Source organism: Euwallacea fornicatus, chromosome 7 (genome assembly GCF_040115645.1).
Source record: "Euwallacea fornicatus isolate EFF26 chromosome 7, ASM4011564v1, whole genome shotgun sequence".
In the NCBI taxonomy this organism is placed as follows: domain Eukaryota; kingdom Metazoa; phylum Arthropoda; class Insecta; order Coleoptera; family Curculionidae; genus Euwallacea; species Euwallacea fornicatus.
In genome coordinates, this window is record NC_089547.1 from 3,884,850 (window position 1) to 3,912,821 (window position 27,972).

The 27,972-nt window shown below is 36.1% G+C and overlaps 5 protein-coding genes across 14 annotated transcripts in view; 2 read left to right on the forward strand and 3 right to left on the reverse strand.

The window, feature by feature from the left end:
• Positions 1–2,204: 2,204 nt before the first annotated feature.
• Positions 2,205–5,371, reverse strand: Sgsh (N-sulfoglucosamine sulfohydrolase). The gene is made up of 9 exons (XM_066283537.1): positions 5,248–5,371; positions 4,196–4,325; positions 3,997–4,130; positions 3,784–3,934; positions 3,632–3,732; positions 3,439–3,576; positions 3,174–3,377; positions 2,817–3,115; positions 2,205–2,737 (listed from the first exon to the last, which is right to left on the reverse strand). Exons 1-9 carry the CDS (start codon positions 5,351–5,353, stop codon positions 2,444–2,446), a joined length of 1,557 nt encoding a protein of 518 aa, XP_066139634.1. The 5' UTR covers positions 5,354–5,371; the 3' UTR covers positions 2,205–2,443.
• Positions 5,372–5,382: 11 nt separating this feature from the next.
• On the forward strand, positions 5,383–6,570 carry Pmm2 (phosphomannomutase). Its single transcript, XM_066283543.1, has 5 exons — positions 5,383–5,572; positions 5,648–5,773; positions 5,825–5,974; positions 6,034–6,234; positions 6,291–6,570. The coding sequence occupies exons 1-5, from the start codon at positions 5,449–5,451 to the stop codon at positions 6,434–6,436; spliced, it is 747 nt and encodes a 248-aa protein (XP_066139640.1). The 5' UTR covers positions 5,383–5,448; the 3' UTR covers positions 6,437–6,570.
• Positions 6,531–8,275, reverse strand: LOC136339922 (methylglutaconyl-CoA hydratase, mitochondrial). The gene is made up of 5 exons (XM_066283538.1): positions 7,904–8,275; positions 7,573–7,848; positions 7,318–7,518; positions 7,105–7,260; positions 6,531–6,782 (listed from the first exon to the last, which is right to left on the reverse strand). Exons 1-5 carry the CDS (start codon positions 8,046–8,048, stop codon positions 6,673–6,675), a joined length of 888 nt encoding a protein of 295 aa, XP_066139635.1. The 5' UTR covers positions 8,049–8,275; the 3' UTR covers positions 6,531–6,672.
• A 167-nt stretch (positions 8,276–8,442) lies between these two features.
• Positions 8,443–19,637, forward strand: garz (Sec7 domain-containing protein garz). The gene is made up of 33 exons (XM_066283510.1): positions 8,443–8,682; positions 8,914–9,141; positions 9,351–9,578; positions 9,637–9,831; positions 9,894–10,022; positions 10,109–10,215; positions 10,321–10,553; positions 10,614–10,782; positions 10,845–10,991; positions 11,043–11,265; positions 12,352–12,539; positions 12,595–12,745; positions 12,813–12,988; positions 13,046–13,254; positions 13,304–13,422; positions 13,474–13,706; positions 13,758–13,885; positions 13,942–14,171; positions 14,262–14,436; positions 14,493–14,705; positions 14,762–14,931; positions 15,078–15,265; positions 15,322–15,406; positions 15,462–15,602; positions 15,772–15,932; positions 15,986–16,147; positions 16,202–16,399; positions 16,456–16,650; positions 16,707–16,808; positions 16,938–17,078; positions 17,329–17,536; positions 17,803–17,962; positions 18,287–19,637. The coding sequence occupies exons 1-33, from the start codon at positions 8,610–8,612 to the stop codon at positions 18,696–18,698; spliced, it is 5,877 nt and encodes a 1,958-aa protein (XP_066139607.1). The 5' UTR covers positions 8,443–8,609; the 3' UTR covers positions 18,699–19,637.
• Positions 19,638–20,490: 853 nt separating this feature from the next.
• RapGAP1 (Rap GTPase activating protein 1) overlaps positions 20,491–27,972 on the reverse strand; it is a 96,230-nt gene continuing 88,748 nt past the window's right edge. For all 10 annotated transcript variants that reach the window (XM_066283387.1, XM_066283386.1, XM_066283394.1 and 7 more), the window contains 8 exons: positions 26,383–26,604; positions 26,066–26,323; positions 25,696–25,916; positions 24,362–24,575; positions 22,962–23,189; positions 22,701–22,906; positions 22,449–22,638; positions 20,491–22,389 (listed from right to left, as the gene is read on the reverse strand). In XM_066283387.1, the coding sequence (XP_066139484.1) occupies positions 22,279–22,389; positions 22,449–22,638; positions 22,701–22,906; positions 22,962–23,189; positions 24,362–24,575; positions 25,696–25,916; positions 26,066–26,323; positions 26,383–26,604 (1,650 nt within the window). In that variant the 3' untranslated portion in view covers positions 20,491–22,278. The remainder of the gene's footprint in view (positions 22,390–22,448; positions 22,639–22,700; positions 22,907–22,961; positions 23,190–24,361; positions 24,576–25,695; positions 25,917–26,065; positions 26,324–26,382; positions 26,605–27,972) is intronic.

The window sequence follows — 27,972 nt, forward strand, 5'->3', positions numbered from 1 at the left end:
CTATTTACAATTAATTCCTTGATTTGTCCGTCAAAAACTGTTGATGTGTGATGTTCACATAACTCTTTTGCGAATGCACCGGGTGTGAGAGAAAATACTTCATATGCACTCAATCCGATGCAATCACCATTTTCACTCTACCTTTTCTTATCAGCGAACCGTCACATCAGTGTCACTTGTCATATTTATGTTATTTTTTGTTTGTATTGTTTGAAATTTGCGATTTATTTATTCAAATATGTTTATTTATGAAAGTAATAGTAATTAGAAATTTAAATAAATACCATATAAACTAATAAAGTTGGAGGTTTATTTGTATTTATACAATTTACAACTCAAAGAAATTCTATCAAATTACGAAGTGACATGTAGAAATGCGTTGGTAGTTTTGTTTACTAGTTGACACTAGTAGTTAATGAAGGAGTTCAACTCTTAACAACATTAATAAAATGCTTTACATGAATATTTGTAATGCTTATGTTACATCGACGACTTGGTCAATTGAATAATCTCCACTTAGTCCTAGTTGTGTTATTAGTCTTTGGGTTTCTGATTGAGGTAAAAGTATTATATCATAAACATCAAAGGAACATGAGATTTACTGATTACAAACAAAGGGTAAGTGCTAACAATACTCCAAACTTTTCAGTACAATTTATTTTGTTTATTGAATGTTTCATCTATACAGGAGCTGAAGTAAAATTTTCCTCATAGTACAACTTTAATGTAACTGACAGATTTAACCTCTTATAGTTTCCAAAATTTTTATGTAGTTCATCCTTATCTTCAACACCCTGTAGATGTAAACATTTCGGAATATATACCTACAGTTTTGCTTGCAGTCTACGTCAAGTTTTATTTAAAATTGGGGTGAATTAGGAATTATACAAACTATTTCACAAACTGTTTTAGAACACCTTGTATAGTTGAAACTGTTACCAATATACCTGTAGTATCTTCATGTTAGTATTACTTTTAGAATATGAAAACTCCTTTAAATTAAATTATGCATGGCATTTCCTTAGGTAAATGATCTTTCATTTGATATGAATGCAGTGGCTAGAGTAGCCAACAGCACATCTGAAATAATAAGAAGACTGCAGGCATCTTTAAAATCCAAAAGACTAGTCCCAAAAGTGACAACAAGTTGACAAACACAGCAGCACATTAACTATGAGTTCTTAAGCTCTTTACATTGACCACTGCATACCAACTATCTTTCTGTTAAATGTTTCAAATTAAAGTGTTACTTATCTTCTAATTATTAATGTGCTGATTACCTCTTGGGGCAACTAATTGTCATATAAAAAAAGAGGTGGATTTGTTGGTATTATACAGGGAAACATGTGCAAATATTTGGAAGGCAATTCCTTAGGTTAAAATAAAACATTATTTAAACTTAAGGAATCTCCTCCCAAAACACCCTGTATTGGTCTTTGTGGATATTATTCTTTCCAGGACATGAGTAGGTACATTAATAATTTAACCCTAGGGTTATTTAATATTATGATATTTACAGATGCTTTCTTGTGATATAATGGCCAGTTTTAGTTATTATTAATTATTTTAGATTCCAATGCTTTTGCTGGATCTTATACTCATCGTTTAGTGTTCAGATATCATATATTAAAACTAATTCAAATGAATAGTTTTTCCTCACTAGCAGTTATAAGAATCTCTGCTTTATTACTTTAACAGCAGGTGCAGCTCTTCCTGGATCTAATTCCATTTAAAAAAATTAATACTTTCACTTGTGGGTTGATATTTTTTAAAAGTTATAAAATAGAAACTGAGGTCACAAGTAAATTTGAAATTTGCAATACATGCAACCAAGTCTAATTATTCAAGTTAAAACTGTCCATTAGAGATAGTTTAGATGTATAGTTTTCTACTATATTTCTCTATTTACTTAGAGTTGAATTACATTTTAACACCATTTTAACATGCAGTTTATCAAATTTTGCTGAAATTATTTATGACACTGTCTATTATGAAGTGTAGAAGTTAACTTACCATCAGCCATAATGTGATACTTTCCATTAGAGATTTAATGAAAACCATGAGCTTTAAAATGTAGGAATAACAAATAATTGAAGCACAAACATTGTTTAATACAGTTTTCACATTCTGAACTTGATTCTGAATGCGTAAGTAATTTTTATCGTTATTATGGATTGTTGTTTACTCATATTTTTAATACCAAATTATTGTAGATATTCGTATTTATTAATTTATTCGGGGTTTATATGTCACAAATTTTATTAATGTAAATTTTTCTGTGTATACATTCATTGACAATAAATATATTTTAGTTTTAATATTTTTCATTTTGATGTTATCTACGATTTCGATAATAATTCGACAATTTCCTTCCTACTAATCTTACAAAATTATAATAAAAACATAGATATTACTATTACAAATTTCAAGCCACCAGCAGCATTCACGCGGTATTATCTAGATCCAAGCACGAAGGATTATTTTTGTAATTGCCTTGATTCTCTAGCACTGCATGAGGTGCGCATATCCAAGGATCTTGCGTATCTTTTTGCCATTCAAAAAGTCTTTTCTTTAACTGATTAAATACCCCCATCATACTAGGTTTTGAAGCTAAATTATTGACTTCTGCAGGATCTACTTTAAGGTTGTACAATTCCCATTCCGGCCTATTATAATAAGATTTGAGGGTTTTGAACCAGTTAGTCGGTTCGTGTGATTTTGTACGATTAAGCAAATCCTGTAAATCAAAGTTCATTAAGGCTCCATTTGCAAGCAAGTTGTAAAGATCTTTTTGTATTATTAGGCAAGAACCTTACCTGGAATGTAGGAGATAAGTAAAAGTCTTCGTCTATTGGAAAAGGAGACGCATAATTAAGATTGTGTATTAATTTGTATTGTTGCGTTCTTATCATTCTCATCGGATAGTACATTGTTATCTCATGTAAGTTGTGGCTGGCAAAAATTGCTTCATTAGATTTATCTTCGGGTTCTTTGATTAATAAGGGCAATAAACTTTTCCCAGTTAAATTTCTTTTCCCTTCAACATTGTTAGTTTCCCAGTTCTGACTCACGTTTTCACTTATTCCATACCAATCTAACAGCGTTGGTACAATATCTGTGGAAAGAAAACAATAATTTAAAGCAGCGAGTTTATATTTTCAGGTCGTACACACCAAGAAGGCTGGCCAAAGAATTTGTAATTTGATTCCTTCTTTCCCGATGAATAGGAGAGGAAATGAACATCGGCTCGGCAATACCAGAATCATAAAGATTAGTCCTGCCATTTGGAAAAGGTATCCCGTTATCTGAGCTAAAAATTACAAGGGTGTCGTCTAGGTGACCTGCATCTTGCAGCTCTTGGAGGACTAAGCCGACTCCTAATATTAGAGAAAAAGTATTTCTAAAGTGATAGAGGAGAGAGAGTTTGCAGCATTTTACCTTGATCCAGCCTGGACATTGTGATATACTGAGCATCTATGTCTTTACGTGCGGCCTCAGTATCAGGGATATAATATGGAGGCACTATTTCGTCCCACTGGTAGTAGATTGGTGTCCAATCAGGTATTAACCCCATACCTATGAAGAGATTGATTTATTGAAACCCAAGATTCAAATTTGCATAAGTAATAACCTTCTTCTCCATTGCCAAAACGTTCGCAGAACTCTCCATATTGGGGATTGGTATGGCCGCATCGATGAGGATCATGGAAGGCGATGTATAGGAAGAAGGGCCTAAGAAATCGGTTTTGAAATTGATATAGAAGAAATTGTTCTACGACTTACTTGTCCTTGGTGTTGTTTAGAAATTCTCTAGTTAAAAGTTTAATGTAAGTGATGTTTCTCCCTACTTGCAATATCGAATTATTTTCTTCAGTCTGGGCATAGTCAAATGGATAGACGTCCACTGGTCCGACATGTTTCTTTCCGATGATCCCTGCGAGTCAGTGTTCAGCGAAAAGATATTTGAAGATGATCAATAAATTGCGTTGATTTCACCTGTGTGGATTGAGTGTCTGCGAAGAATCTTGGGTAAACTGTCGACTTCTAAAGAATCAAAATGATGCACCCCTTGATGAAGACCGTACATTCCATTTTCGTGCGATGGCATGCCCGTTAAAATCGTTGAACGGCTAAGAATGAAGTCTTTAATAATAAGTAAAATTGTAGGAAAATTACGAACTGCAAAACGACCTACCTGGGAGAACAACTGCTAACAGAAGTGAAAGCCTTATTGAAAATTAAACTTTTTTTCGCCAGATTGTCGAGATTTGGTGTTTGGCATATTTTGTTTAAGTAAGCTCCCATTTCAAAGCCCCCGTCATCCGCTGTAACGAAAGGCGCAATGTTGTTTGGGTATTATTATCACAGGGCAGGTTGCGCAGTAGTGACTGTTATGTTTATGCGCAGAATGTAGGGAATACCCATTGAATTCGTAAAAACCCTCTACGATGCCTGGTGCAACTAATTAAAATTTGGACGTTCTGCGTCCAATAGAAAATGTGACAAAAAGATTGAATCACCCTGTATCTTAGTAAAAATATCAAGTGTGATTTGTCATGTGGGTGACTTAGAACTATGGGGGGTTAAGGGGGTCGTTAAAAAAACTAAAGTGGGCGTTGAAATGTCAAATGAACGATAAATTCCTTTGTTATAAATTATTTTTCAGATGTTTAGTATATGTTTAACGTTAACAGCGCCTGCGAGTTTTTTTTTAATAATCAATCATTATCATACCCCCTGGTAAGATAAGTACATTTAATTCTGAATCATCCCTGTATATGTTCTAACGCACGATGCAGCTTTGGCGGAAAAATGACATCGTAAAGGTGTTAATTGCTGATATATGGCGTCAACATTATCATATCAATCTTTTCCGAAGCGTTATTGGAGGCAAGATTAATTGATACGTGGTATAAAAATCTCAGAAACTAGATTTCATAGAAACATGTAAATATGAAAATGAAATTTTTAGTCTGGACTATTGGTAAAAAAGTTGAATTGATCAATTTTCCTCTTTTAGTGATTCTGGGAGTTGTAAGATGGTTTGCCTATCCTATTGAACATGTTTCAGCGCTTGTTCTCATTACTGACAGTAACTTATCAAGTTCAAGGTTTTGATGACGTAGCCGCAATCAAATAACCTTAAATGAAATGTTTACATTAACGCTAAGTGTAACAGCAGAAAAACGAAAAGGTTTACGTGGACAATTCATTCGAAGTACAGTGATAAAATATATCGGGGCTCACCTATAATTAGTAATGCATTTTTTTTGCCAGCAAACACATTTTTTTCACATGTAACGTAGACAAAACTACAAAATTTTATCAAAAGCAGTACAAACTTCCACTTCATTGTTGGAGAACGGGAGGCAAGGACTGACAGAAAAGGGGAAGGGGTTCCTAGTAAAGGTTCAAATAATTGCACGTTATCCCCATTTTTTTTTCATTATGACTGGCAGGAAAATTCTCTGCCTTTTCGACGTGGATGGAACTCTGACTAAACCAAGAAATAATATTAATCCTAAATTTGAGGAATTTTTACAAACTAAACTAAAGCCCTTTTGCTCTATAGGTATAAAATTAATCTTAACTCCTTCATATTAGCGTAAAGTCTATTTCCAATTTTTATTTAATTTTTTTCTTCCAGGACTTGTGGGTGGTTCAGATTTTAAGAAAATTGCAGAGCAGATGCTTGGAGATGATGTAATACACAGATATAATTATGTTTTTACGGAAAACGGCCTATTATGGTTTAAAAATGGAAAGGCGGGAGGTTGTACCTGTTTTAATGGTTTAGATATTTTTTAATCAAATTCATGTTTAGAAACTCAGAGTATTCAAAAATTCATAGGCGAGGAGAAATTGCAGACATTAATTAATTTTATGCTTGGATATCTTTCAAAGGTTATTCTTCCTGTGAAAAGAGGCACTTTTATTGAATTCAGAGTAGGAATGCTAAATGTATCTCCTATAGGTGAATCAATTTATTTTCTGATGTAAAATTAGTCCCTAATGGAATATAAACACATTCAGGCAGGGCTTGCTCACAAGAAGAAAGAGATGCATTTGAGAAATATGACAAAGAACACAAAATACGTGAAAAGATGATTACAGCAATTAAACAACAATTTCCAGATTTTGGTTTTACATATAGTATAGGAGGCCAAATCAGTTTTGATGTGTTCCCAAATGGATGGGATAAAACATACTGTTTAAGACATTTGGAAGATGAAAGTACAGTATTTTGATTGATTTATTATTCTATTTTTATATTAACTCTTGCTGTTTAGGTTATGATGAAATACATTTCTTTGGTGACAAGACAGAGATAGGGGGCAATGATTATGAAATCTTTAAAGATGTGAGAACTATTGGCCACAAAGTAGTCAACCCAGAAGATACAAGAAAGCAACTTGAAGAATTATTTCATTTATAGCATTGACCCAATTTTACAGTCCAAACCAGTATTTGATAGTGGTTGTTGGGAAGAATGGGTAATATTTATATAGCTCATTAATAAAAAGCCTGTGTTATTTCCCAAATATAAAACATATATTTATAAGATAAAAAGTATGTCAAATTTATACAAATAACCCAGTACAAAAATATTGACCTATTCCATCCATAGTACCTTACTTTAATTGTCGTATAATTTAAACACTGACTTATTTTTTATTTACCCTTGTATTCAGGCTTTCTTTTTTCTTTAAAAGCTGATAAGCCTTCCAATCGGTCTTTGGTAGGAATTATTTGAGCATAACAGGCTTCTTCAATGGCCAAACCTTAAAGAAAAGAACACGCAATAGGATAAATCGTTTTTATGTTTTTAGGGATGCCACCGCCACCATACTGCTGCGTGCTGACATTTATTATCAGCAGCGCTATTACGCCAGTGTGTGTCCCCATAAGTGTAAACTAGAGGCTATTGCAAATTACAGACTTTTAGTTTACTGACAATATAGCCTGTTGCTTAATTGTCCGTGCGCGCATCCATCAATTTTATATCCATATAATGATACAATTTCAAGATTTAGCCTGTAGTCTGCAGGAGTACTAAATCTATTTAAAATATTTTATTTTTAATTAAAAAAAAAATCTGTTTACCTGTATTTAAATCTACTTCGATACCCCTACTGATGGCTTGTTTTGCCATTTGCACAGCCAATGGTCCATTAGGTAAAATATCCTCAGCAATATCAACACACTTATGATATGCACTTTCTCCCTTTTCATCTTGTTCCACTACATGGTTAACTAGACCTTTGTAATATCATTTTATTATGACTAGAAGGTAAAGCTCTATCAGAGTTTTATTACCTAATTTAAAAGCAGTACTTCCATCAATAATTTTAGCAGTATAGATTAATTCTTTGGCTACTGATGGGTTCACTATTCGTGACAATCTTTGAGTACCTCCAGCACCTGGTATTATTGCTAATTTTGTTTCAACCAAACCCATTTTGGAATCTACAGAGGCCACCCGAATGTCACAGGCTAAGGCTATTTCTAACCCTCCTCCTAAAATTTAATTATTATAATCTAATTGAATGTAATCTATACTAATGTGTCTACCTAAAGCAATACCATCTATTGCTGCTAAAACAGGTACAGGAACATTTTGCAATTTAGTCATAAGATTCCTCAAATTCGTAACAAAGCAAGCAACTTGTCTAGGGGTCATTTCTGCCCTTTCTTTTAGGTCAGCACCAGCACAGAATACTTTTGGTACCATGCTTCGTAAAATTACAACTTTAGCAATATTTTCATATTTTATTTTGTCAATGTAGTGATGAAGTTCATTCACCAAACGTGTGCTGAATGCATTGCGCTGCTCAGGTCTCTTGAAACCTTAAAATATGATATAATGAAAGTAGCTTTTTCAATCTTAATCAGCTTAACTTACCTAAAACTGCTATGCCTTCATGATGCCCTTGTAAATAGTTGAATACAATTTCATGATGTGGTTGTTGGGAATATTTTTTAAGGAAGCTAGAAAAGGCACATGTTTGGCTTTTTAATAAATTGGAAACCCTCTGGAATATGAGCATATTTTTGTCAGTTTTATCAACGCGAAATACGGTCGATAATGGAGACTAGTGATCATTTAAATATATTTATCTGAAAGGCTTGAATCCTACCAATGAGTTTAGTTCATCATGCCACTGTTATCTTAGTATAAACTAAACACAATTATCTGTATTAAATTTTATTTGATATTTTCAATATAATTGGTTGTTTATAAACATTAATAATAATAAATAAACATATATACAAATACATAAAAATCCAATAAATAATGTCTTGATATCGCTCTATAGTGGAAAAACGTCAGAATCACTAATTTGACATGCATTCTCTTTCCTGATTGGAGAGCGCCATGTTTTCAAACGTCATTTCTCAAATAACACCTGATCAATACACTGACACTGACAGATTTTTTTAATTCATTTATTCCTGACGGGTGACGTGTAAATTAAAATTTTGGTATCTGGGTATTATTAAATATGGATTGAACTTTAAAAGTTTCTATGAAGTGGTTGAGAGAGAAAATGTAATTTAGTGTTAAGGAAATTAAATATTTACACCGTTTACTTACAGAACATACCAAAATGGCTCTGCCAAACAATGGAATCTTCGTTGTCAAAGGCGAAATGACCATATTGATGACTGCCATTAAAAGAGGTACAAAAGTACAATCATCCTGTTTTTCAAAAAAATTATACTAATTGCTACTGTTTTATTAACTTGAATGCTTCTTTCCATGGTTACCATTACAACAATATGTAACAACGTTCTTTTATCTTTGCTTAGCACCTTTCCCCCAGTTTTTGGAAGTTATAAGTAATCACTTCTATCGAAATCTCTCATTTGCAACTATAAACCAACTACAGCTGAATATTTTGTACCTTCTAGGTGTAAGATGGCAGTCACATTCATATCAAGACGAAGAAACGGACGTTTTAATGAGGAATTTCCAGAACTTAAAGGACATTCTTACCAAGGTAGAAGATCTAAGGCTTATAGAACCTGATGTGTTTTTGTTTCCATTTCTGGATGTTATCAGAAGTGAGGATACAAGTGGACCTGTTACCAGCTTAGCTCTAGCTGCCATTAACAAGTTTTTGTCTTATGGTTTAATTGGTAAGTAAATATCAATTTTTAACTTGTGAATTAGTAGTGCTCTGCAATTGACACACGAAGTATTAACAATTTGCTTTTATTTTGAATTTTTTTCTTTCTCTGATGCAATTGAAATTGGGCATATGAAATAACAAATTCATGTTGGGAGAAATGTCCTCAAAAGCCCTTCTTTTGGTCAGTTTTTTATTATTGCAACCTTTATGTTGTAGATCCTACACATGCTACAGTTCCACATACTGTATATAATATAGCAGATGCAGTTACTCATGCAAGGTTTATTGGAACTGATCAATCATCAGATGGAGTAGTTCTCATGAGAATATTGCAAGTCTTAAGAACATTAACTCTGGCTCCTGAGGGGGCTATGTTGACTAATGAAAGTTTGTGTGAAATTATGTTGAGCTGTTTCAGAATATGCTTTGAAACTAGGATTCATGGTACTTACATTAATTAGTCTTCATTTTAGAATATGGCACTTGAGTTTTATAATTACAGAGCTACTAAAGAAGACGGCGGAGCATTATTTGAAAGATATGGTTCAATTGGTTTTTATGCGCCTTCCTCAGTTCTCTGATGATGTTAGGGCTGTAGGCATTAAGCAATTGAAGATGCAAGCTGGAACGGAACAGACTAGAGCAAAAAAGAGAAATCGCCACTCATTTAGGAAAAGGAGCATTACAAGTGATAAAGGTTGATTTAATTTCAGTAATTATAAGTTGTTTATTGATTTTGGAATTTTATTTTATTTGCAGATATGATTGACAATAATTTCAGGCCTGGAAGTTTACAGATTCAGGGTGCTAAACCCACAGTTTCAGTTGAGATTCAGTCACCCTCAGGAAACGTTGTAGACATGCAAGGCCAAATGATGCAAAATAATGGTGAGTCTATGGATACATCTTTTATTTAGTGTTTTAATTGTTATTAAAGCTGCTTCAATAAAAATTCCTATTTCTTTATGCTTTAGGTGACAGTCCAGTGTCAGTGAATGCAAATGAAGAAAAGAACATGTCTGAAAATATAGCAGTAGATAATACCAAAGAAAGGTCTCAATTAGAACACATAGATGAGAAGGTAAGGAAATATAAAAGAGTTTGAATGCATTTTGACGCATTTAAAGAGTCGTTTCACTGAATTTATAAGTAACTGAGACCAAAAGAAGCGTTTTCTTTGTTTTAGGACAACCAAGAAACTGAATTTGATTCTTTACTGCCTGACACTGAATCGCGCTCATCCGTAACAACAGACATTTCTTTAAATAGGGAACTCTCAGTCTCAGATGGTCAGTGTGTCTCTCAAAATGAAATCGCTAGAGATTATATTAACCCAAGAGGTATACGGTTTACTCCACAACTCCAAGACGATTTAGTTTTGTTCCCATATGGACTAGCGTGTGTTAGGGAATTGTTCAGGTAACTTCACCTCGCAAGCTTTGCATTATGTGCGAAAGAAGTGTTTTACGTTATTTATAGATTTCTAATAAGCCTTTGCAACCCCAATGACAAACAGAATTCAGAGGTGATGATCCATCTTGGGCTGACTCTGTTAACTGTGGCATTTGAAGTAGGTGCTGATAATATCGGCAAACACGCCACTTTGTTAGCCTTAGTTAAAGATGACCTGTGCCGAAATTTATTTTGTGTAAAGGCGAAACTCGGTTTAATTTAAATGCAGTTTTATTGACTAATTCAGATTTATTTTAGCTCTTAACAACAGAGCGAATTTCAATATTTGCCGCTGATCTCCAAGTCTCATTTCTAATGTTTGAATCTTTGAGAAGACATTTAAAATTCCAAATGGAGAAATGTCTATCAAAATTAATGGAAATTATAGTTAGTGATAATCAAAAAGTAAGATCTAGCATGTTATATGTTTCAGCTGATAAATTAATTGTTCTAAAGGTGACTTATGAGCATAAAGAAGTGGCTTTGGACAATATTCTGCAACTGTGGAGAATTCCCGGATTTGTTAATGAGTTGTACCTTAACTACGACTGTGATATGTATTGTACGAATTTGTATGAGGATTTATCCAAGCTGTTGTCGAAAAACGCGCTCTCCGCTATGAATGGCGTTTGGCATACACATTTACTCTCTTTGGATGCTCTTATTACAGTTATGGAAGGTATTTGTTTGAAGCATTGTGCATGAATTTCTTGGCTGTTGTCTATCTAATGTAATACGGGTAGGATAAATCCTGCTTGGAGTTAACAGGTTACAAACTTTAAATTTCAAAATTTAAGGAAACATTAAAGATCAGCATTTTCTGGGTTACAAATTGGGGTACAGATAGGTTTTCTTCCCTGTCTCTATGTTGGAGCTGTCATGTGAAGGACTATTCCCCTAAAACAAGAAACGGTACTGTTCATAAATTTTAAATACAAAAAGATTTCCTGAATAATGCTCTCTATTCGGCGGCCGAATTTCTAAAATGTGTGTGCATTTGAATGTTTTTATCTAATCCTGGTGGGTACTGTTAGGTTGCTAATCTAGTACCTACGTAAAACATCTGTAGAACATCTTTTTTGTGACCACTGGGTTAATAAACAAATAATTGTTGACATTCAATGGACGTTCTGAATTAATAACTTAACGGAGATGGAGAATCTAAATATAAAATAAAAATGGTGACTTTCTATTGTGAAAACAAAAAAAGCGTCAACCTTTGAATTTCTGCACGTGGCGCTATTTTAAAAGCAAAATATTCAGTTTTGAAGCGGCTCATTGTAGTCGAAAAACAACTTTCATTTATATATGATTTGAAAAAATACAAAAGTTTGTAACGAACAGACATAGGGAATCGTCCGTTATGTGGTTTTATGGGTGTCGCTTCAGTGCGTTGTTATTTCCGAAAAGGCTAGGATTACAACATTAGTCAAATGCCAAAAAAACTTACCGTTTGTGCAGCTCTTTTACCTTTACGTTGTTGTCTTACGTTGAATGATTTATGTGACATTTGGAAAAGTAGTTTACGTATATGACTTCTAGGTCGTAAACTATTTTCCTAAATATCTTAATCGTTATTCAGTATGTGACAACACTGGTAAAATTTTCTATATGACCTTCGCAGATGGTAATCTTATTAACGTCAACAACCTTTTTGTTAGTCCAGCCGTTTCGTAAATATTGGTAGTGAACGAAGGCACTTAAAAAGACCACCCGGTATATTTTTTGTATTTAAACGTACGTTCATAGGCATTATGATATACAGGTATTGAGACGCATTGTTCCGAAGCTAAATCTCTTAATGGAGTGTCCGTGGATACACGTTCAATCGCAAGTGAAGGCAGTGAGCCTATGGAACACATAGGAAATATTATTAGCAAAAATAACAGAGTAAAATACGCCTCTGAGATACCACCTCTCAACGATTTGTTAGCGAGGAAAAGTATTAAAAAGGTATATATGTTTTTAATTATTGTTAAAATTCTACACTAACAAAGAGTTTTATTAGTGGTTGCCTCAGGGAACGGACCATTTTAATACGAAACCAAAAAAAGGGGTACAGTTCTTCCAGGAGCATGGTGTTCTGAAATCGGAGTTAGATTGTCATGAAATTGCGATGTTTTTGCGAGAGAACCCGTCGTTAGACAAGAAAATGATTGGTGAGTTCTAAGCACTGTTTTGTTTTTTTAGTGCAAGAAAAGCCCCTAAAAAACATTTTGTTTTTAGGAGAATACATTAGTAATCGAAACAATTTAAATATATTGGAGGCATATGTGAAAACGTTCAATTTCGAGGGCGTCCGAATCGATGAAGCTCTCAGAAGCTTCCTGGAAGCATTCAGATTACCCGGCGAAGCTCCTACCATTTCGTTAATATTAGAGCAGTTTGCTGAACATTGGCATGTAAGAATGTTGGTCTATATGCAAGTGCATTTATGAAGTAATTAATCTTCTCTTTAGAAAAGCAATGGAGAACCATTTGCCGATGTAGATTCCGCATTCACTTTAGCTTACGCGGTTATAATGTTAAACGTAGATCAACACAATCAAAACGCGAAGAAACAGACTGTTCCAATGTCGGAATCTGCGTTTAAAAAAAATCTTCAAGGAGTGAATGGAGGGAACGACTTCGAAGACAAAATGTTGGCTGAAATTTATGCTGCCATAAAGTAAGATCATGAATGGGTTTAATTCACTTTTTATTTATTGAATCTTTAGAGATGATGAGATTGTTATGCCTTCAGAACACGGTGGTTTAATTCGGGAGAATTACCTTTGGAAAGTTTTACTAAGAAAAGGAGGATCCAGTGAAGGAGATTATTATCACATTCCCCCAGGTGGGGTTTCTCATTTTAATAGTACACATGTATATTTAAACTTATTTTCAGGAACTTACGACTCAGAACTATTTAATCTAATCTATGGATCATTGGTATCCGCATTAAGTTTTATTTACGACCGATCCGAAGAAATCCCAGTTTACAAGCATGTCATGAATGGTTTTGAAAAGTGCGCCTTAGTCGCCGCCAATTTTGGAATGTCAGAAAAGCTGGATAAACTAGTAGTTTCACTATGCAAATTTACTGTGTTTTATAGTCAAAGAAGGCAACATAACATAACAGTATGGCCTGGGTTTTGCTTTTTTTTTCTTTTTAACGTGTTTATTTTCTAGATTATCTTTGGTTCAAATCCAAAAGCGCAACTCGCCTTAAAAACGGTGTTTAGTTTGGTTCATCTTCATGGAGATGTTGTCAGAGAGGGTTGGAAACATGTTTTGGATTTGATTTTGTCGTTATATAGGTGAGTTGGGTGTTGCTTGTTTAGGGTGTTTAGAAAACGTCATTTTACCTTTTCAGCAACAATCTTTTACCGAGGGGTTACGTAGAACCGGAGGATTTCATAGATAAAAGTGGCAAAATTGTGTTAAGATATGAAGAGATTGAGAATTTGCAAAAGCAGGACACGGGACTATTCAGTTCAATTTATTCCTACATGGTGTCAGCTGAAAATTTGTCAAAAATCCCGACTCCGGAAGAACAACAATTTATGGATTTAGCCAAAGATTGTATTAAAGATTGTAACTTAGGTAAGCTAACGTAGGCTTAGACTATTTACGAAAGTTAAAAATTATGTGAAGGGAATTAAATAATAAATACATTATGGATTTATGTTCTAGATCAATTGATAACAGATTCCAAATTTTTGCATGAAGAAGCACTTCTAGAACTAGTCAAATCTTTGATTGAGCTGTCGAGGGGCCCTGATGTGCAAAAAAGCCTGGGCTACAATTACAACGAAAACGTTACAGTATTTTTTATGGAATTAATGTTCAAAATCGTAATACAAAATAGGTTCATTTCTCAAAATCAAGGCACTGAGGCAGCTATATTTGATCACGTATTTCCAGGGATCGCGTAATAACAATTTGGCAACCAGTAAGAGATCATATTTACACCCTGGTTATGAACGCGTCAGTTTTTGATTATCAATTCCTTTTGGAACGATCGGTAATAGGGTTGTTGCGCATTGCAATAAGACTAATGCGAAATGAAGATATGTGTCCAATAGTCATTCAATCTTTAAGAATGCTGTTGCTCTTAAAAAGCACCACGTTATGCAGGTAAGGTCTTTTGTTTGTGTTCTATTTTGGTGGTTAATAAGTGTTTAATTTGATAGAATATCGAAGCAAATTTCATTCGGTCTTTACGAGTTATTAAAAACGTCTGCTCAAAACATTCACACCAGTGCTGATTGGACCATAATTTTCACTTTGCTTGAATGTGTGGGTGCGGGTGCTCAACCACCTAAACCGGTAGCTGATGATGGAACTGCCTGTGTCGACCAAGGTATAGCTAGTTATAAATACACTACATAAAAATATAGTGATTTAGTTTAATTTGACCGAATCCAAAAGTTGATATTTTAGGTGCCATTCTTTTTGAGATACTCTGTATAATTTATATGCAAACGTATTACTGATAATATATTCTAGGTGGCACTAAATCTGATGGTGAAACTCAAGTAAATAGTGACGAAGAGAGTGTAATATCAGATCGAGGATACACTTCCGATTCTGAATTAACTAAGAGTCCTAAGCATAATAATAATCAAAGGGCACATAGCCCGTTGATTGTTCATCATTCTCCTGTAGGGACTCCTAATGCTGGAGGGTGGATTCTGGTACGCAATTAATATTTAAAAGATAAATTGTTATTGATAAAATGGTAACATTTTAGGTGGGAAATGAAGGGGAAGTTCAGCCAGTTATCGGCAGAACTGTGCCGCCAACACAATACGGAATTGCTCTGGAGAGAAATTTAGGCAAGTCAAGTTTCTAAATTGGGTAATTAAGGTATTAAAGTGGATTTGATTTTAGGACCACATGACCCAGTAAGCCTTATAAAGTGCTGTGAAAGTTTAGCATTTCTAGTCAGGGATGTAGCTCATATCACTCCGTATAATTTTGATATTTGCGTGCATTGTATTCGAACTTTTGTCGAAGCTAGTCTACATGAAAGTGAGTACATTCATTATGTAAATTTTTTACTTGCTTTTTGAGCCACTCTACGGATTGGTCCAAAAATAACGGTACATCAGGCAATGGCTTCTTTGTAACTGCAGCAGCAGTAAGGCCACTGCAGTTACGTAGTATATTTACTTCTTTCTTGGTTTCTTATATTTTGTAGCCAAAAAACTTTCCATTAATAGAGATTTAAAAGACTCAAGAATCAAAAGGAAAGTTACAACCCGAAGAAGAGCAGAAATGAGGAGCACAAGGAGTCCTGCAACAAGTAGTCCTGAAGAAGAAAGCAGTGACGACGAAGTGCATAGTGGCTATCACCACCTGGTGAGAATTAATTAAAATTATTCATATTATATGCATGAAATAATTTTGTGAAGCTTCTGGATCTAATGCATACACTCCATACTCGTACGGCCCAAATCTTCAAATGGTGGGCCGAAGAGGGTGGCGAAATTACCCAGGAAAGTTCCTTGTGGACGCAAGGATGGTGCCCTTTATTGCAGGGTATTGCCAGAATGTGTTGTGATAGACGAGAAGAGGTAGAATTTGAGACACTGTTTTAGACCCCGAACTGCAAATACCATTCTTTGTAGGTTAGAATAAGTGCCATAGCATTCCTTCAGAGAGCTTTATTAGTCCACGACCTTCAGACTTTAAGCGGTCCTGAATGGGAGCAATGTTTCCATAGAGTATTATTCCCATTGCTCAATTATTTACTACAATCCATAAATCCTAAGGAACCAGTGGCAATGGCTGAATTTAGAAACCGAGCCGCCACAGTATTATCAAAGGTTAATAATGTTTTTTAGCTCCAAATATCTCTTTTATTAATCTTGAGGATTTCTAGGTGTTTCTACATCACCTTACGCCCCTTTTGTCTCTGCCAACATTCGCCAATCTTTGGTCGAACATTTTAGATTACATGGATCGGTACATGCATGCTGATAAAAGTGATATTTTGTACGAAGCTATTCCTGAACTACTAAAAAATATGCTTCTTGTTATGAATTCAGCGAGAACGTTTGACGGTCTGGAAGGAAAAGTACTATATCTTTGTAAATTTTACGAGTTTGGTTACACATTAATCCTGTATTTCAGAATCAGCTGTGGGATTTAACGTGGGAGAAAATCGGCAAATTTTTACCGAATTTAAAGGATGAGTTGTTCAAGGAGCCGGAAGTAGAGAGAATAGTTGAAGAGGTGAATGAAAGATTGGTCTTTGAATTACACTTTGATGGTTCTGGAATTTTCTAGCTTATGAGTGCTTGAAGAAACACTTCAAATCATATTGATTTTTTGCAGTTTTTAGCTTATATTTTTCTTTCATAGAAACCTCAGGAAGTGCAACAACCAAAGTTTGTAAATCCGATTCAACATAACATTGAAAATCTCACTAGATCGAGTATAATACTACAACCGCCTGTCTCGCAACAGCAAGTATCGTCACATTTGTTTGCTCATTTAGGACAGGTAGGATCAAATATGACGGATTGTTTAAATGAACAATAGATTTGTATACAAATTTGTTTTAATAATAATATAGATACATTTTTTTTGTATGTGTATGTATGATTTTGTGTAAGTCTGAGAAAAAATGTTGATAGTATCATTGACGTATAAGCTGCGATCCTAGATACAAAAACAACTATTTTGAATATTAAACTATATTTTTGACTTTTCGAAATTTTACTTCAGTGAAATGTACTTTTTGGAGTTGCAGATGGTGTCAACACCTATCGGCACAGCTTATTCCACACAAATATCGTCGCCTCCAATGGCAACAACAACCGTTTCTACCACACTCACCCCTCAGCCAGTTCTACACCCAACTACTATTAGCTCTTCCATTTTACAACCTACATTGCAACCGGGCATGCCCTATATGCCCAATTTATTGACTGGTTTTACCGGAGTTAATCCACCGCAAGGTAAGTGTCTTTCGTAACGTTAAAGCCATGCTACCAAGATCATGGTCGAATCATTTTACTAACGATAGATTAGTAATCTTGTCTCTAAATAAAAAAGGCCAACAGGCAGAATTTAATTAATTCTTAAAAAGAAAAATGCAAGATGGAACTTTTGGCTGCATCCCTCCATTGCCTCTATATTATCTTTTATTGGACCATTTTGAAACTAAAGTTGCGTGAAACAGGTATTTATTGCGAAGATTACAATACACATATCGATTTTTAAGGTCTTCCCCAGCCTCAGTTGCAACAGCACACTTTTCCTGTCTTATATAACAGCCCGACAGTCATTCCAAGCACCACTGCCACCGAGGTGCAACCTGTTTCATTGTATGCAGAGTATGTGGGAAATCCTTATAACTTACAGAACGTCGATATGGTTCAGAGGTACGTTTTGCATAGATAGTTATTGCACAAGGGGAATTTTGCGATGAAACTACTTTAATAAGATCTAATGTTATTTTAATTCCTCACACACCACAAAGTCGTTATTTCTGCAATTGTCCGTGTCTGATTTATCAAAATTTAAAATATGCCTTTTCTGATGTTCAAGAGTTTTAATATAGACATATATACGTAAGCATGTCCGGAAAATGATGGGGCCCCTCGGTTTTTTGGATTTACGTGTGGCCCACGTGAATCTCGTATGAAGCTATAGCTTAGTCTCAAAAAACCAGTCAGAAACAACAGCAAAATAGCATTTTTTTACAGAGTTGATAACGTTGTACCATCGAACCAAGAAACCATTCAATCACAGCCTTCCTGTCCAACTTCCGAACTGCCTCTAGATAACTCTAATTTGGACAGCACTGAAATGACAAAATTAACACCAGTAGAGTTCCCAACGGTCACTGATGACCACCCATCTTCTGACTCTAAAACCAACCTCGTGCAGCCATTCTTGATGGAACAAATTAATACGAACACTTCCCAAAGCGTGTTCGTAGCTGCGCCCGATACTACTGGTACCACTAATTTTTTCCAATCATCCAATTATTTCAGTACCGGCGGTTCTGCATTCGTGCCAGTTGGCAGTGAAATATTATTTGGCATTGAGAACAGTCTTGAATATAATCAGTTAATGGGCATTTCGGGGGCCAATTCCACCGGTACGGACGTTTGACAGATGTCAACCTAGAGGGCTATAGTGCGCCTGATGAAAGTCAGAAGGGTTGTATTTGGCCCGTTTATTTGAAATTTACTATAGTTATTTACCTAACCAGGATGCAAAATAATACTTGATGGTAAGTCGATTGAAGTTGATCTGATCAGCAGTCGAGTGCGGCAAAGGCAGTCTCGCACGTATCATAAACAATATTTTTCCTGCGGGCTTATGTGTGTTTCACAGTCGTGTTATGTAGGAATGAGGGTGTGTCTTTCACAAGTTGAGGCAAAGCGAATGTTAACCGTTCACGGTGAGTAATTTACATACCGTGGCATATGTGGTTATAATTAAACGTCAATGAGAAATCAACACATATTCATTAGTACGGATAACTAATGAAAACCTGCTTTGCCACAAGAAAGTGCTGTTTAGATGGAAAAAATAGGATTTTGTTTTATCGTAGAGAATTTATTAAGTCGAAAGAATAATTAATTATAATTTGCGCCTCAAATGCCAATCTGGCCTTATGGTAAGCGGTAGAGAAACTACCATATGTCAAAACATGAACACAATTTGTTAACTGATGAGTATTTATTAAAGTGCTTCCCAGAGGTTAAGCACAAAGGCACTCTCGAAGCCTTAGGATTTATTGTTTAGCCTAGTAAGGTTAAACTCGTCTATTCTGTGAGTAAAGGAAAAATGAACTTCTCTTACGAGACTAATTAATGCGATTTCTTTGAGGCATAATACATTATGTGAGGACACCGTTTACATCTTTAATATATTTTTTTAAGGACATTTGTTGATTTGTTGGTAAGTTCTACGTAACTATTGTTTAACATTTAAGTTATAAATAATGTGGATTATGTATGTAAAATTAACAAATATAGTGTATGTAATTATTGTTTATTAACTAATAATTATTATCGGTTACCAATATAATGAAGTATCATTTTATTGAGTTGTTTTTCCTCCCTTAAGTTTATAGCCGTATCTTCATGTATTTTCAGAATATATCGATTTCACAGCAAGTTGGCAATGGATTTGAAATTTAAGGTATATCAAAATAAATCGATATTTAAAGTTTGAGATAGACCGCTTCGTGTTCGTGATTTAATACGATGTTTCGACCTGGCGTCATCTATACGATATTGTTTTAAGTATACCTTTTCTATATGAAGAATACTTTTAAAACATTTTGACACCGTCTGTGTGTAGATAACTAAACTTAGTATTATTTTTTAACAGAAATTTACCTGATGTTTATGAATTAGTGAAAATCGAATGGGTCACCACCGTCGAAAGCTTAGAATCAGTTTTTTCAATTTTAGCAAAGACAGTAGCGTCAATGACAATTTCGCACTAAAAAAATTAAGTGAAAATTGAATCTTCCGATTTCAGCGAAATTGGATTCAATGGGTTCTGCTCAAGGCGAAATTTTACTGAAAATTTAATATTTTGTATCAGGAAAGTAGAATAGCGAGGAGGTATGCAATTCAGCTCCTGTTAGTTCTTGAATCGGCCCTCCAAAAATCCAGTCATTTATCACATTCGACACATTTTACTCAGAATGGAAAATTTCGCATCAGGAACACAGAAGTGCGAGGAGGTATATTACCTTTTAATTATTTTTGAAGAAATTAGTTTGCTTCATTAGCATACGAAATTTAACATTTCGTATCAGGAACACAAAAGTGCATGAGAGATATTTAGCTCTTGATAATTCTTCTTTTTGTTTCGGTACCAAATGTTTTCCAAATTGAAAACCTCAAAGAAACCTTTAGAAGAAATTTTGCTAAAAAAACAACAATTCACATTAATAATATTTATTAGTTTGCTGTAGCGATGTATGAAAAAAAACTTGAATTGAAATAAATGAAGTGGAAAATAATTTTTAAAAAAATCTTAAAGAAGTTCTTACATTACGGTGTCATTTTGAAACCTATTTATATGTTTTTCTTGCGTTTCTGACTAGTTAAATACATTCCTTTTGATTGAATCATAAATATTTATGGTATAATTTAACAGTTCCAAAATGACCGATAACGGGAATTGAACATAAAGACGAGGGGCGCATAAACACTGTTCAAGAAATCACTCGATTAGCCTGATAGTGCTTAAACATAACTGATTGAAGTTAGTCAAAAAGTCCGTGCTACTTATTAATGATAATCCTACTACACATTCAAATATATCACTTCCTAAATATTTGAAATTTCAACAGAATAAAATTTGTCCAAAAACGTTACCTACACATAGAAAAGGCCATTAGTTAGATAATCTTAGAGATTATTTTCTTTTAAAGGTTAGGGCGAAACAAACGAAATATTTACAACGAATTAGTAGGTAGTTAACTTAATGCTACCAATATACAGTTACTGAAAGTAAAAAATACTCTTCTTTAGTAATACGAAGTATTGCAAGTTGTACAAAAAGGTTTTAAACATATACATAATATATTTATATGAACAAAAAAGGGGAACTATCAAAAACCCTTAATAACTTAACATGCACAAACGGCGCACTTCAATACGAAATTCAAGTGAACTTAAAAACTAATAAATACTTTGCTCGTTACGTATTTACACTAGAACTAAATAGTAAATAATGATATAATTTTTTTCAGAAAAAAAAATCATTTTTGGGGAATGTTACTTTGGTATAAATAAGGTAATGGTAATAGTTTTTAATGTACAGGGTGTTTGTTTGGTCGAACGAGAAGTTATAAGTGGTTTTCTCTGGAGGATCTCCAGGAGGAAGTCATAATATATGATATGGTAGAAATAATTATCAAACGTGTTGGCACAATGACAACATAAAAATGGCAACTTCACTTCGTTTCATTGTTGCTGCAATGTGGCCAAATATTATTTCACCCAAAGAAAATGTCTATTAAGTAGGTAGACACACAGAAGTTTGATATTCTCCACGATAATATCACGTGTGTCAAGTTAAATCTCTCAGTGTGAGAATGAATGCAAACAGCAAAATTACAGAGTAGTGAAAACAGACATGAGTATCACTGCAATGCGAAAGCGAAGCTGCCGTAATATGCAGACAGTTGTGTTGAACAAAAGTATCTCACTCGACCTCAACAAGAACACAATTAATAAATACCTAAAACTAAACTCCATTGAAGGTATCGCGTTTAAGGAAAAATATCACAAAACTAAAACTTTCATGAGACCGGAACAGCCGCACACTTTTACACCTATTTCGTGATGTCACCAAGAAAAATATAGTTTCTTGAAATCGGATATATGTACGAAAATAGTGGTGCGCAACATTTATGTTTACGGTGATGTGCCTATTCTCTTTTAAATACGTTTCACATCCATTTCGTCTAAGCTATTTTTAACTATTGATTATCTGCTTTATTTGGATAAATCACACAATCAAAAGAGAACTTTCGAAACTTCAAAGAAATCCTACTCAGTAATATCTCAAAAGTCAATAAATCTTCAATCAAACCTTAAATTAAGAAAATCAGGTATTTGTTACTTTTTCACTTAGAAACAAAGTTGTCTCTCACCTCGATTAATTGGCATTACAGACCAATGAAAAGAGGCCGATTATTTTCCTATAAAAATTATTACATCTAATCTTTTAACAAGTCCCTCAGCCGCAAAATTTCTTTATGCGCCTGTGCGAGTTCACCTTGCAGAACCAACTCCTTCTCGCGCAGCCTTTTAATATCTCGCTGGCAGCTCTGAAAAATATTTCAGTATTGAATGGGCTATATACTTTTTCAATTATGTGTAAACTTACGACATTCTGCCTCAACAAGTCCAACTTATCACACTTCAGTCGAGTTACTTCCTGTGCTAGCGCATCTTGTTGCGATGCGTTTTGGCCCCCCGCCGAACCACTTCCAGGTCGGTCCTGGCAGTGACTGCAAGCTTTCGCTGCAGTTTCTGCCGACGACATGGATTCTAGACCCGTATCACTATCCACATACCTTTTTTTCAGATAACACCGTTTTGAATTTGAAAACTTTCACATAGATAAGTGGAGACTTACCCTCCTGCGAGATGCTCCAAATCTTCGGAAGTCAAGGACGAATCGTCGCTGGCTTCGCTCAGAGCAGGTCGCGCACTAGAGGGAGCATGCGCTGTCAAGTCAGGAGACGAGGCCGTGGAAGACCGACCGCTGCCACTGCTGCTGGCCGAACCTCCCGACTTCTTCGAGTTGGAGATTATCGACGATTTGGAGATTGATCGTCCGCTCTGTAAGAAAGATGTGTGATTACTTCAATCTAATATCATTGTATTGATTTCTCACCGAAGGAGTGGATTCTGATATGGGAGGCTGACTGGTTTTCTTGCCCAGTTTGTCGTGGTGGAGGTGACTTGCGGGCCCCAAATTGTTGTCGCTTTGGCTTGTTTTCACTTTGGCGGCACTCCAGGCTTTTTTCACGGTGTCGATGAATCGGGCTCCGGGGCCGGAGTCGCTTTTGGGTGTACCGGGGGCGGTGTTCTGGGCTCCTCCAAGAAAATCCGCTGTTTTCTCCTGACGAAAAAAAACAATGCATCATCTGCTTAATCAAAGCCATTTTTTTTTTATTGCCAGCCGAAATCGAATTCTGTAATCACACAGATTGTTTATAAAATTCGTTGTAATGGTGGAGGGGTAGGGTTGTCATTGAAATTAATAAGAAAGGAAGTTCGTACTGAAGATTGACGGGTTTCGGGAACCAACTCTAGCCTGGTTGTATTCTTCTCTATTCGTTCACAGACAGAAGGCGCTCGTCGCTGACTAGCACTTCCACGTGTTATTAATGCTCTCTCTTTGGCGACCCCTCGGAGTGGAGTTTTCAATCTTTTATTCTCCTGATTTATAATTTTATTTTTGGTTGATTCAGCGTTTGATTGATGTTTAGATATAATAAAATGAAATTTCAAGTCAAATTTTATTCCCGCCAATCATTCCTTTGTAAAGGCGATATTCCAAATGTTATTCCATAAAAAATTCATTGAATTCATTTAGCAAATGCTGGATGCCATATGGGGGACGCGACATGACGGAGCTCATTACTTCAATAAGCTTTCTCCGACTGGCTTTTAATCCTAATGTTCACTTTCGTTTAACTGTCGTAAACATTATACATACATGAACAATAATTAAAAGTGAACTGTAGCGCTCCAATTATGGCTACTACAAACCATTAAAAACAATATCTATGGTTTAGTTAGTTGCTATGTAAATACAGGACAAGTACGTTATTCCCTTATAGAGTCAATTTAGTTTATTTATCTACATGGCAATGATAAAACATTACCATCAACGCCAGGTAATTCTCGAAGATAATAGGGCTAATTCTATATGTCCGTTATGTTGCAGAAATTTGAGGACTGGCGATAATCTTTTTTCGATTGCACACAAACGCGTTGAACATTGGAGATTTGCTGCATTTCACGGTAAATTTCACAGCAGCCCCAATTTATATCTAATTTTTTAAAATTTACTCTAAAGTGGTAGGACATGCAAATTTGAATGTGAGTAGAGAAAGTTAGAAAAAGAGGCAGAATGGACCTCACAAAAACTCAAAAAACATTCGCCTTGTGCTGGTGCACGGTTCGCAACGAGGACCATTTGTTATGGCTGAGAAGTACAACATTAGAAATGAATATTATCATTTTCCCATGTTGAGGCTGATTCCCATCAACTCGTTTCACGCTTACCTTCAATTCGTCGGTAAGAGACTGCAGTAGTGACGTTCTGGTCCTCAGCTCCAACTTGGCAAACTTCTCAGCTTTGTAGCACGCGTTCTCGGCGTTGATCAGCTTGGTGAGCAGGAACTCTTTCAATTCCGGGCTGTGCTTGAAAATTGCGGGCGTTGGGAGGGTGGGTCCGAAGAAGGGGACGTCGTCCCTTGCGGTTACACTCACTTTGTACCTTAAAAGAACGTTTCGATTGCGAATTTTACGGTGAAGTATTTTTTGCTTTTAATTATTGCGCAAGATCTACGGGAGGCCGAAAACAGGGATTTCCACCATGCTGGCCTCTATGCAATCGGCGACAGGGGCAGACGTGTAGACGTACCCAATATTATAAGCAAAACGCCCTAAATATAGCCAACACACCGTCTACACCCATTTAACAAAACGTAGTAGACCGCCATGTCGGACATGAGTTTGGCTAGGTTTACATCGGCACATGAAGGTAAGTGCAAGCTGGGGCCGGGAAAAATTACAAATTAAACCGGACAACACGTTACTCGCTATTTGACCGCTGACGCGGCATATTTTCGTTCGACCTTTTTGGTAAACCGTGCCCAGTTCTCATTAGTCTCGCCGAATCGTTTTCATCGATGGGCCGCCTGTAACGTTAGAATGTCGGAAAATGATCTGGTATAAAGCACAAGGGGATGTCTCCCGTGGAAATTCTAGCAACAGTTCTAAAAGTGGCTTCGCAAAGCAGTTCGAAAGGCAAATTTACATTTTCAGCGTCAATAGGCGCCCCCAAAGAAAGCGCGCTGCCTTATTTAGATGTCAAAAGACTCGATTGTAATTTTTATCCACGAATGGTTTGCGCTGCATAAAATAACTAAAAAGGAAATGACGCCATATACTCGTTCTCGTTGCTCGAGTTGACCTCGCGGGGAAATTCAATTACAACAAAAACGGTTCAGGTTTATAGACGAATTTCGATAATCTGCAACACGGAGGTCCGATTGTTTATTTAGCCTCGTTAAGATAGATTTTCCCCGCGGTGTGCCAATGGAACAAGGCAGAATTCGAAATGGTTTATTTTAGTTGGGAACGCGCAAATTTATTTAAATCAAAGGCGTTTGTTTTCTCACCGGCGAAATAACTTTCACGGTGGTTCCAAGCAAAATATTGTGGGTCGAAAGCGAAATTGGTCTGAATCGAACGCTTTGCGTAAGACTATTAGGAAAACGTATGCGTGGACGTAGATCAGAAACAAAACAGACTAAATAAACGTAACCGTTAATTTGTCATCTATCAATGTCGGCAGTGGTGCGCTTGCGCCCGAACAAAAGTAAACAACTTACCTTGTATTAGGAGCATTTGGATCCAAAACTTGCACCACAATGAACGCGTGCAAGAAATGCGAAGCGATCATGTCAGGACAGAAGGGCGTATTCTCCTCTTGGAAAACTATGGCGACAATATCGTTGCCGATGTGCCTTTTCCTCTGGAGCTGCTGAGGATCGTTGTCCGTGTAGGGCAACAGAGTGGACACGTGGAACATTATCTCTCGGTCCTTGAATACCTGAAAACCCCATGAAAATGGTTGAACGGGTTCCCAAACCGTCGGTTTTTCTCTGTGAAATCATTCAAAACGAATCGCTCGAACTGTTTGTCTCTGTGGGCTTACGGGAGTCACCGTATGCGTCCTTCGAGCTCGTCCTTAACTCTTACCTCATACACCGCCGTATCTCCAGTGTGCCCATTCTGAATATCTAGCCCGCCCCTGTACCCCTTGTGGTCCTTCAGTTGTATCCTCTGACCCAGCAAACTCAAAAAGTCATCGAAGGCCGGAGTGGTCACATTATTGCAAAACAGTTCCTCCTCGGTGGTCTGTCCAAACTGCTGGTACAGGACTCCGAATTTGAACGTGGTGACCAGCACGTGCTCGTCATAGTTGGCTATAAGTTGGGAGACTTTCGGGTGTAATACCTGTGGCAATTGAAGATTTGAAGTCGTGGAGTGGATAACTAGTGCAAGGAGTAAATTACTGGTTGGAAATTATCCACGTTGACTTCCTCGTTGAGGAGCTTGGCCATCCGGGATGGACTGGGATTCGGGCCGAGATAGGCTGAAGGAACTATTTCGTGCTTGGTGGCCGTCCTCAGCCTCAAGAGAATTCTCGTGTGTTCTTGCTGCGCCACGTTTTCCGTTTTGATCGACAGCAGGACAGGGCCGAGGTTGTCGTCAGTGCCGATTAGGTTCGAGTGCTCCTGGGGGGACAAAAATTCAAGTTCTAGGTCAAAGCCGGTTCGACGCAAAACCAACAATTTTCGAGCCGTTTAGAATTTTTGAGACGGTCGCTGTGACACGCAAAAATGGCGAAGTTTGGGGGTTAAATTTCACAGAAAAATTCGTCTCCCTTCAAAACCGTCGTGACGTAGTATTTTCGGACTTTTATCTTGGGAAAATTCATATTTTCCAAGGTTCGAGCGGGATGGAGGGAGGATTTTTCGCCTGGCGGCCTTGTATAATGAGACGTTCGGTCCTGCATCGCATCGGGAAAAAGTGGAAAAATCGCGAATTAGCTTGAATATACAGCAGATGCTCGATAACGAAAATATTTCATTAATATAAACATAAAATTCGTGGTAAGCGGAACGCGCAATGACGTAAACAGTTCTTGGCGATGGTTAACATTACGAGAAGTTGTTTTAAATATGCATATGGCCTGGAATGCAGTTAATCAGCAAACTATTCAAAAGTGCTGTAACAATTGTGATCCAATGTTGATCCAATGCCCTGTCAGTGCGTCAATAGATGTTCTTGATTTATTGAAAATAGCGAGTCCCATCATTGTATGCACTCCAGCTGATATTAATTTATGGAACGAAGACAGCCAGACGAATGATGTTAATAAGGAGGAAGATGTGCAGAGTGAGGACGATCAGGACGTTCCCATTGAAGTTAGAAGTGCGGTAACTGACGCGCGAGCTATATAAGTTTTAACGAAGCTTTAGATCGAGCTGAAAGGAAAGAAGTACCACACGTGTACGTTTTAGTTCTTCGTGAATGTGGACGCAGCCATTGGTAAACGCCATTTTTAGGCAGACTGAATTTGCAGATTATTTTTCTTCTAATTAAAAAATACTTAACATTATTAGAATATTTGTTTATTTTATTATATATATATTGAACGATTCCTTAATAAATCGTTAGTTGTTCGAACCACGCTCGCTAATCTACCCACTTAAATAATGCGAACTACACGTGATTTGAATTAGTTTACATTAACGAGAGCCTGCTGTATCTACTTTCGGTCAGACTTGGTGAAAAGCCCGTCGATTCTAACGAAACTGATGTTTATCGGTTGAAATAGCTTGATTAAAAAGGGCACAGAAGGGGCTCCAAGACCCATAAGAATACTTAACGAACGCCCATACCTCCATTGTTCCAGCCCTGAGAATGGGAAACTTCTCACATTCCTCCGTTCACGGAGGAACAATCTCCGATTTGTATTCACGATTTAATTGCCGCTCGCGGTTCTTTAATTGGTCCCTCAATTATTAATTCTGTAGCTGTCGGTCGCGTTAATTGCGGTTTGGTTTCACCTAACGGTGTGGTATTGGTTTGTCACACGA